The sequence below is a fragment of the Hipposideros armiger genome, unplaced genomic scaffold (assembly GCF_001890085.2).
Source record: "Hipposideros armiger isolate ML-2016 unplaced genomic scaffold, ASM189008v1 scaffold_734, whole genome shotgun sequence".
In the NCBI taxonomy this organism is placed as follows: domain Eukaryota; kingdom Metazoa; phylum Chordata; class Mammalia; order Chiroptera; family Hipposideridae; genus Hipposideros; species Hipposideros armiger.
Window position 1 is genome coordinate 1046776 of NW_017732084.1, and position 9310 is coordinate 1056085.

Here is a 9310-nt window from a genome sequence, read left to right on the forward strand (position 1 = left end):
GTAGTTCGCCGCGCCCCCGGCCCCCCGGCCCCCGGCCTCGGCCCACCTGCAAGTGGAGGCACCCCTTCCTCAGCACCTCCTGGCAGCTCTTCCCCGCTACCCCAAACTTCTTCTGGCTGTGCAGGGCCCGCAGCTTGAACGTCTTGGGCTTCCGCAACACCGTAAACATCCTCAGGGCCCCCGACCCCGCAGGCCACGCCTGCTTGGTCCGCCGCTCAGGCGCGTCCTCACCGGGATCGCGGGGGTCGGCTCCTGGAGGACTCCACGAAGAGGACGAAGGTCGCGCGCCGCCCCCAGGAAACTACATTACCCAGAAGGCCCGGGGAGCAGAGGCGCCTGGTGCACAGGCGTCGTTTCCCCGGAAATTTCATTAGCGTGCTCAGAAGTCCCGGGCAAGGGGAGGCGCGGCCCCGCCTGGTGCGCAAACGCCCTTTCCCCGGAGACTACATTACCCAGAAGGCCCGAGACGCGGGGACAGGAACACCGCCTTGAGCGCAGGCGCGGCTGGGCACGGCGGGATCGCGCAGGCGCGGAGGGGTCTGGTTGTCATGAGAGCGGCGGCCGCGGCCTGGGCGCTGAGCGTAGGCGGCCGGGGCTGCTCCTCGGCTGCCACCGGCACTGCGGCTCCGGTTTGCGGACCCTCCCAGGACAGCGGAGGCGGCGCCACCTGAGCTCCGCCGAAGGCGCGGCTCTGCCAAGGGTCGGCGGAAGGCCCTGAGGGTCGTGCGGCCGCCGAGGTCCGGGAGGCCTTCTGTCCCGCATACCCGAGTCCCAGGGACGCGCCGACCGGAGCTTCCCAACAGGTACCCGGGCTGCCCGGGAGGGCGGGCTCGGGGGCCCAGGGGCTGGGCGCCCACTTGCGGGTCGCTGGGCCGCGCTGCCGCGGGGTGCGGCCCGGGTGGGGCTCACGGCTGCGGGGTGCGGGCCCCCGGCCGGTGGTCCGGAGCGCTGCCTGCGCGCTGCGCCACAGCCCACCCCGGTCCCCGCGGTCGCCTCCGCTCGGTTCCTTGTGTTGAGCGTCGGATCCTGCTCTCGCGTCGCGACTTCTGTGCTCCGATAGTGACCCAGAGCTCCGTGACTCGAGGGAGGGAAGAAGGCGGCTCTGCGGCGCGCAGGCTCCATTCGCGAGCTTTCATTTATTTAGTTATCGTGTTTCTCTTCAATTTCAGATAGTCTCACAGGCACTTCCAACCCTTCAGATTACTTGACCAAAAAGCACTTAATTATGTAGCACTTAACAAAAATGGAAACAAGTTTTGTCTCCTAGTTTTGTAGCAAATGCTTGGAATGTGCTAAATTGTTTCGATTTAATTTATAGATGTCGTTACCCCTGATACATACTGAAAAGCTGACTTCAAGGAAGGAAGTTACCTTTCTCCGAGCTGTGTAGTCAGGGAGCAGAGGAGAGGCACTGCCGCCTCGGAGACGTGCCAGGCGACCCTTGCTGGTGATGAGGGTCCATGTGCACTAGGGCAGCCGGGGTCCCCGTGCTAATAACAGCACTCCGCAGAGCCTTGGTTCTTCCCAAAATGTCAGTGGTGATTTTTATAGAGCCTCTTAGTAGCGTCTTTTAGTGACACCCCAATGTTTTATTTGACCCTTGAAGGTTTATACAAAGGGGATCTTGGGGTACAACGTGGAAGGGCTTTGGAAGGGGGTGACCAAGACGGAGTCCATTTCAAATACCCAAACTGAGGTCGAGGGCCCAGGATTTTCTCCTACCAGGTGCCTGATGCCAGAGCTGTGCTTGGGATTTATTCAGGCGGCCTGGTAGAGGGGGCACGTCTGTGTGGATTTAAAAGGTCCTCTGCTCAAGTCTCAGCGCCACAGCGGAAGGTGCTGGTCGTGATCACGTGATCACGGGCTCTGGAACCCGACCAGCTGACCAGCTGAGATCAAGCCCTGTCCGCCTGGCTCACTAGCTGGACGCCCCTGGGCATGGCCTCTCTGTCTGTGCCTCAGTTTCCTTGTCCCTATGTCCGAGTTGTTATGAAGGTATGAATATGTGTCCAGTGCTGAGGACAGTCCCTGGCCCACAGCAAGTGTCCTCAGGCCTGTGTGTCCACCCGCAGCCACCAGAGCCGGGTCAGGGAGCGAGCCCGCGCGTGCCGGGCAGTGCGAGTGCTGCTCCAGGCCTTCAGAAGGCCAAGACCTGTGATCACGTTCAGCTGAGAACACTGAACAGCTACCTGCTGTTGTCAAGGTGGGCTAGGCAGTCACCCCTGCTCCTCAAGGCGGAGGAAGGACTTGGGAATTCAGAGCACAGGGATTTAACTTGGAGTTTTAGTGAGTTTGGCTGGGCTTTAGAATTCATGACAGAAGTAGGGTTGGAACAGCAAATTGGGTCCAGACGGAGAGGTGAGCCTTCTACCCTGGGCAGAGAGCCCGTTGAGGGTTCTTGAGTTAGGACATGGGTGGCGATGGCCCGAGCTGGTCCTGAGCGGGGTTCGTCAGGCAGGAGCATAGGATGAGCGGGCAGGGAGTGCTCCAGGCAGGAAGACCTGGCTGCTGTCTGGAAAAGAAAGTGCACAGAGAAGAGGGGAGGTGTTCAAGCACCGGTCCAAAGGCGGGACCCATGAGACTTGGTACTTAATGGGTGGGGGAGGGGAGATGCAGCAGCCCAGCTCCGTCCTGGCATGGGGTGCTGGGAACACGGGGTGGGGGGGGGGCTGTGCAGCTTAGCGTGGATTAAACCACACGCCACATTTTTTGTGCTTGCTTTTCATTATTTTCTGGGTTAGCTTTTTCCTTTACTATATTGTGACATCCTGCAGTGAGCTTTGCATAAAAAGTAGCTAGGACCTTTAATAATTATTGATCTTCCTATTTTTAATGCTTTGCTCATACATTTCCAAGAAACATTAGTGGGTGCCAGGCATTAACTATTGGGTTGTCGGAAAAGTCATGACGTATTTTTTCTATGTTTTTCGTTGCAAAAATGTGTCACGACTTTTCCGACAGCCCAAAAATTTATTGACGTGGTCTTCTTCAGGTTCTCAAAGAAAGTAAAAGAAAGATCTAGATCATGCATCAAGCATGTTAAGATAACCAAAACTTCAAGGAGATATGTTTATATGTTACCTGCTATGGAGAATTTCAATACTGTGTCCCATCCCAGAGAACTTTCTGGAGCGTTCTTGATCCTCTATTTAACTGAGGAATCTCTTGGCTGCAGATACTCACACCTGACTCAGATTGGCTTACTGGAGAGGAGCTTGACTGGCTGAGTAGCGGGAAGGTAACCGGAAGAGCATGTATACTTGGACTTAAATGTGGCTGAGCCTAAGGCTCACCAGGCCTCTGCCTCTCCCAGCATGTTAGGCCCCCACAGCTACTATCCTGCAGCCCCAGTCCCCGCGGGAAGGAGGTGTCTGTTTCCCGGTAGCCCCAGCAAAGCCCTGGGATTGAGAGGCACCGGGCCAGTTTGGTCCTATTCTCATGCCCCATCCCTGAACCAGTTACTGAGGAGGGATGTGGAACTCAGACCCACCAAGCCTGGGAGATGTGGGGAGCTGAGGAGTGCAGCCTGGGGTGGCAGCCCCACAGACCCGGTGTGGGGAGGGCAGGTCACCAAGGGACACTGATTGGTGTGCTGTTTTCAGTCCAGGACGGGAAGGACACCAGCAGGCAAGGTAGACACCACACATCCACCCTCAAAACGATGACCTGTAACTATGAACGAAACCCCGTTCGCTAAACAATCATAACATAAAAATACCATTTGACCATATGTAAAGACCTCCGGAGTCAGTCACTCACCAGGCTCCATCTGTGCTTCTGCGCCATGTCTCTGATCATACATTTGCACTTAGCACTTACTATGCTGCTGATTACAAAGTCTCTTTTTCTCCCTTATTTTTGTAGAACTTATTAACTTACTGGTTATATTAGTTTCTTAACTTAAAAAAAAATTCTTTGTATCTTAGCCAAAAACCTTGTTTTGGCCATAACAAAGTACCACAAACTGGATGACTCAAAACAGCGAACACTTATTCTGGAGGCTAGAGGTCCGGAATCCAGGCGTCGCAGGCCGCGCTCACTCTGCAGGCGCGAGCGGAGCGTCCTCCCTGCCTCTCCCGCTGCTGCCGCTTACCAGCAGTCCTTGCCGTTCCTCAGCTGGTTGATGCCTTGCTTCAGTGGCTCCACTGTTGTCACATGGCCTTCTTCCCATCTGTGTGTCTGTCTCTTTTCTTATGAGGACACCAGTCGTTTGGTGTAGGGCCCACCCTACTCCAGCACAACCCCATCTTTATTATGTCTGCAAAGACCCGTTTCTAAATATGATCACATTCACAGGAGGACTTAAGCATTTGCGGGGGGTGGGGGAGCACAATTCAACCCACAACACCAGTCAAACTTTTTGGACATATATTTGGGAAAAGTCAAGATAATTTAAATGACCCCTACATAGAATTAGAGGCTCCCGTAAAAAGCACTTAACAAAAAACTGAAATCTTTCAAAGTGACGGGGAAATTCTGAAGATGTGAGTGACTCTGTGTATTAGCAAGGCATGAACTAGCACTGCAATGTGATAATATGCTAATATGTCACTAAGTCCCTTTATTTTGATGTTTATAAACAGCCCCAGTACACAGAATGCCCCACAAGATCGGATTCGTCGTCGTCAGCTCATCTGGACACGAAGACGGCTTCAGCGCCCGGGAACTAATGATCCACGCACCTACCGTCAGCGGGTGGAGGTCCCCAAGGTGGGCTGGACAAGGGACAGGGGCTGGGGGCGGCACGGGCTCTCAAGCAGGAGGGCTCCTTTCATTCTTAGCGTCTTTGTTACAACTCAGACGGCAGAACCATGGGGTTGTCAGGCAGTGCTGCAGCGTCATCTCTCTGGTTATGTGATGCGTTTCCTCCTCCTGCTTATGTTTTTTGTTTGTTTTGTTTGTTTGTTTGTTTTTATTGGGGAAGGGGAACAGCCAAGTTGTTGTCCTTCAGTCTTCATTGTGGAGGGCGCAGCTAGCTCAGCTCCAAGTCCAGTCACTATCCAGCCGCCCATCGGCAACTCACGGCAGCTCAGCTCAAGGTGCCCTGTTCAGCCTTAGTTGCGGGTGAGCATAGCCCACCATCCCATGTGGGAGCTGAACCAGCAGCCTTGTTGTTGGCAGCACGTGCTCTTACCAACTGAGCCATCCTGCCACCTGTTGGCAGCTCAGCGGCAGCTCAGCTCAGAGGCAGCTCACTAGCCCATGTGTGAATTGAACCGGCAACCCTGTTGCTCAGAACCTGCGCTCTTAACCAACTGAGCCACTTGGCCGGCCCCTCTGCTTATGTTTTTAAAGAAAAGTTGTTGGATCTTTTCCCCTCATAACATTAGCCCGTGTTCACTTCAGAAATGTGTAAATACACAAGAGGAGAAGTAAGGTCGTGACCCTCACCCCAAGTTGTTGAACTGTGTTCCCTGATCGCCCGCTGGGGCTCACTCATGGTGTCGTCCGTGTTCTGGGCAGGGGTTTGCGTTGGCAGGTTTCTTAGATTTACGGCTGTGCTCCTGTGCTAAGCCGTTGCATCTGACTGCTCTAATGTAACACCAAGCTCAAACCAAGAAGGTCTCTTCCAGGCTTGTCTCGGATATTTGTACACCTTAAAAATGTTCATTACTGGAGAAGTGTAACACTAGTTAGTGTTTCTCTGAACACTTAAGTCTTCCCTGAGCGGCCTTCCTTCCTCAGCAAAGGGAGAGTTCAGGGTGTTAATGTGCTGTGTCACCTCCAAGAAAATTAGGAGCCCCAATATGGACAGTCATGGCCGCCCCCTCCAGCCAACTGAGCACCTGTGGTTGGCACTCACTCATTCAATACTGGGCGTTGCTGTTAACTCCTAACCCAGGAGTCTGTGAGTCTGTGGTTCTCGGCAGTGTTTAGGCTTCTGTGGAACCTCTGGCCCTCTCTTGCATACTCATACTGCTTCTTAAGATTATGTTTATCTTGTGAGAAACGTCAGGTCTCACTTCAGACCATTTCCTAGCTCCTAAAGTGATTCTCATTGGCAGGCAGGCAGGTCAAATGGAGTCCTGACTCCGAGTTTCAGGTCCAGTCCTGAAGCCTGCAGAGGGCAGGTGTAGAGTCGCTGCTCCCCCATGTCATCAGCACCTGGGGACTGTCAGCTTTGCAGGTGCTGGGCAAGCGTGCGTTATGTGCACGAGTGGGTGCGAGCATGCAGAAACCCTCTGTGGCGACCGTGCGGAAAAACCAAATGTGGTTGCTTTCAGATTTTGCCAGTTTCCACAAGAAATTGTCCTGCAGATGGTGGAGAGGTGTCGCATAAGAAAGCTGCAGCTGCTTGCCCACCAGTACATGATCTCCAGCAGGGTGGAGTTCTACATCAGCGAGAGCCTGCCCGAGTACTTCGCGCCGTATCAGGCAGAGCGTTTTCGAAGACTCGGGTAAGAGGGAAATTTTAAGCTTATAATGACGACTTTCAGCCTGACCCAAAGCCACTAAAAACTAATGAACTGCTCCTTCCTCTTGGTCCATGTTACATACTTGTATTTGGGTCAGGATTATGCGATCTCTTAACACCTGCCTCATACATATTAATAAGCTGTGTTATCATTTTTACCCAGAGTTTTCAGCCCCACTTGTCAGATGCAGGACTTCAGAATACTAATTAGAACTTGACTTCGGGCCCTTTTCGTAGGATATTTCATTCTAGACTTAGCATTCATTTAAGCCTAGTGAGTTCAGTGGGCCCCGAAGGGCCATTTCGTATCAACCTGATGCTTGAACTCTGCTGCTTCTTTCAGCTATGTCTCTCTCTGTGACAACGAGATGACGGGCTGCAAAGCCCGGGAGCTTAAATCGGTTTATGTGGATGCAGTAGGCCAGTTTCTTAAACTGATTTTTCACGAAAACCACGTAAACAAATACAACATATATAATCAGGTAAGATTCACACGCCTTCCCCTCCGACGACTCCCCAGCTCTTTGTAGGGTTACGTCGTCCTGGGTCTTTTCAAAATGTCATCTTTCCTGGAGGAACGTTAAGCTCTGCTGAGGGAGCCGCTGGCCTGTGCAACTGGGCACCCTGGGAGCGTGTGGTGGGGTGAAGGCGTGCTGAGGCAGGGCTGTGGCTGGGAGGGTGACTCTCCACCCCTCCCTTCCCCCCACCCCTGCGTGTGCTCACCAGTAACATCCGGTCCATAATGCAGCTACATGATGCTCAGGGAAGGGGATGGGACAGGACGCCTGCCCCTCAGGAGAATCACTGACTTAGACAATTTGGGTTTTCATTTCATTTCACTTCATTACCAAGATCGTATAGTATCACCCCAAACTTGACCTTGAGTGGATGGCTCCATGCAAGGCTATGTTAAAACTGGGAGATTTTTAGCTATTATTGTTTTAAGATCCTTTAAACATTAAAATAGCCACTCGGTTCAGCATGAGAATATTAACTTATATCGTTTCTAATAGCCATTATTAATAATTCTTTCTGTACATGAGCATGATGCTTTACAAAGAATGTGCTTTGACATATGTCGTCCCATGTGAGAACAGTATGGGTCGGCAGTTTGTTATTAAAGACGTTAGGTTATTGCCGACATTTTATACTTAATTTCTTTCTTAGGTTGCTTTGGTTGCAATAAACATCATTGGAGACCCTGCAGATCTCAGCGATGAAAGCAATATTGTAAGTTTGGCAAGTTTCATTCCTAAAGAAGAGAATTTAGTTCTGGCAGGAGAAGAGCACTTATTTTTGTCACAGAAAGTGTCATCTTAAAAATCGTTATAAAATTGACTGGTGAATAGCTATTAAACTTTCTGCTACTGAGTTGTAGCTCTCCCTTCAAAAGACAAGAATCGTTGACGCTTGCTGACGTCTCTGTATCAAACCATGTCCCAGTTAAGCTTTGGTGCTGTTTCTTCTCTGAGATACTAAGCAGAAATTCTTGTTCCCCAAGGCGTCTAGAGAGAAGCTGATTGATCATTACCTGGGGCCCAACACAGAGGACCCGGCTCTGGAAGGCACTTGTACTGGGTAAGAGTCCCGCCCATAAGGCAAGAAACTTCTGGGCCTGTCCTGCGACTCGCCAAGTATGAGTCCCCGCCACAGGATGCCCAGTCCGAGGGCCTCCGAGCGCCGCTTAGAGTGAGGTCAGCCACTGACGAGATCGTCGGAAATACACTGAAAGATTAAGGTCGCTATTTTACTGAGCACGTCTTTATTTCCTGTGCGATCAGTTATTACTAGAAGGTTCCTAAAATGCATTCGGGAAAAAGATCCACCAGCCATCCCTTGGTATTTTATTGGCACAGGCAGATTCACAGGCAAAAATGAAAGGTCTTAACTGACCCAAATTGTCAGTTCCTGGAGGCTTCATCTTATGTCTGCTCGAAAACTCTGTTCTTTAAGGTAGTGAGAGGTACGTACGGCAGCAGTTTTACAGGCACAGTGTTTGCCGGTCCCTCTCCACCGCCCTCGCATCACCAGCTTTATGTTCCATTGGCTTGGCTGCCTCTGGTCTCAGAGCATCAGGACTCTCGGCAGGTCAGAGTCGGGGGAAGCTGAGGAGCCCCGTTTCCACGTTCCTTTTCGCCCCCTGCTCCCGGGGCACGTCTGTGGAATGGAGAGCGCCTTCGGCACCCGGCACCTGCCCACTGCTATTAAAGCGAGGACCCCCCCCCCCACAAAGGTGCCCGTAAACGAAACGAGCTCAAGACGATGCCCAGCCCCTCCCCTGACAGCAGCTTCCCCATAAAGGAAAGGTAAACACTCCGATTTTCACAGAAGGGTGGAATTCGCCCATAACTTCTGGTGTAATTCCACTTCCGCTTCACATGGTCAGAGCTGTGACACAGAGTAATTAATACTCAGGCGGCTCTTCTGTTTGCACAAAATATGGAGCAGATTTTCTCTGGTCGCTCAGGAGCCATGGGCTCCCCTGAGTATGTGCACCAGTGGACCGTGAGCCTGGCTCCCTGTAGAGGCCCCCGCCCTTCCCTGCAGGCCTGGTCTTCATGGGAACCCCTGAGCCTGAAAGAGGCGGACCCAGGGCCATCATCAAAACTAATGATAGGGCCGGCCGAGTGGCTCAGTTGGTTAGGAGCTCGCTCAAGAGTTTGAGCTCTGAGCAACAGCAGTTCAATTCCCGGCCCAAGCTGAGCAGCCGCTGAGCTGCCAACAGGCGGCAGGATGACTCAGCTTAAAAACAAAACAAAAAAACTAATGATAAAAAGCTACTTACGCCCCAACACAAGCTCCTCAGTCTCTGCCCAGACCCTTCCATCCACGCCTGCTGGACAATAACAGGACCCTCCTTACCCTTCCAGGTGGGGTTAGAAACACTTTGGGGAG

General features: G+C 52.4%; 3 protein-coding genes across 5 annotated transcripts in view; 2 read left to right on the top strand and 1 right to left on the bottom strand.

Moving 5' to 3' along the window:
- The window catches only part of DFFB (DNA fragmentation factor subunit beta), a 13275-nt gene extending 12903 nt beyond the window's left edge, over positions 1 to 372 (bottom strand). Inside the window, exon 1 of one of the 2 annotated variants that reach the window (XM_019627488.1) lies at positions 47 to 370. In XM_019627488.1, coding sequence (XP_019483033.1) covers positions 47 to 169 — 123 coding nt within the window. In that variant the 5' untranslated portion in view covers positions 170 to 370. Of the gene's footprint in view, positions 1 to 46 lie in introns of both variants that reach the window. The other variant, XM_019627489.1, reaches the window with a different exon arrangement.
- Positions 373 to 535: 163 nt separating this feature from the next.
- Positions 536 to 9067, top strand: CEP104 (centrosomal protein 104). Of its 2 annotated transcripts, XM_019627486.1 has the most exons (7): positions 536 to 803; positions 3176 to 3238; positions 4584 to 4710; positions 6225 to 6398; positions 6759 to 6897; positions 7583 to 7645; positions 7917 to 9067. In XM_019627486.1, the coding sequence occupies exons 3-7, from the start codon at positions 4598 to 4600 to the stop codon at positions 7995 to 7997; spliced, it is 570 nt and encodes a 189-aa protein (XP_019483031.1). In that variant the 5' UTR covers positions 536 to 803; positions 3176 to 3238; positions 4584 to 4597; the 3' UTR covers positions 7998 to 9067. The 2 variants fall into 2 exon arrangements, with proteins under 2 accessions (XP_019483031.1, XP_019483030.1); XM_019627485.1 differs by lacking the exon at positions 3176 to 3238.
- The window catches only part of LOC109373558 (centrosomal protein of 104 kDa-like), a gene marked incomplete at its 3' end in the record, with an annotated part of 8552 nt that continues 7919 nt past the window's right edge, over positions 8678 to 9310 (top strand). The window contains exon 1 of the mRNA XM_019627484.1: positions 8678 to 8721. Within this exon, the coding sequence (XP_019483029.1) occupies positions 8678 to 8721 (44 nt within the window). The remainder of the gene's footprint in view (positions 8722 to 9310) is intronic.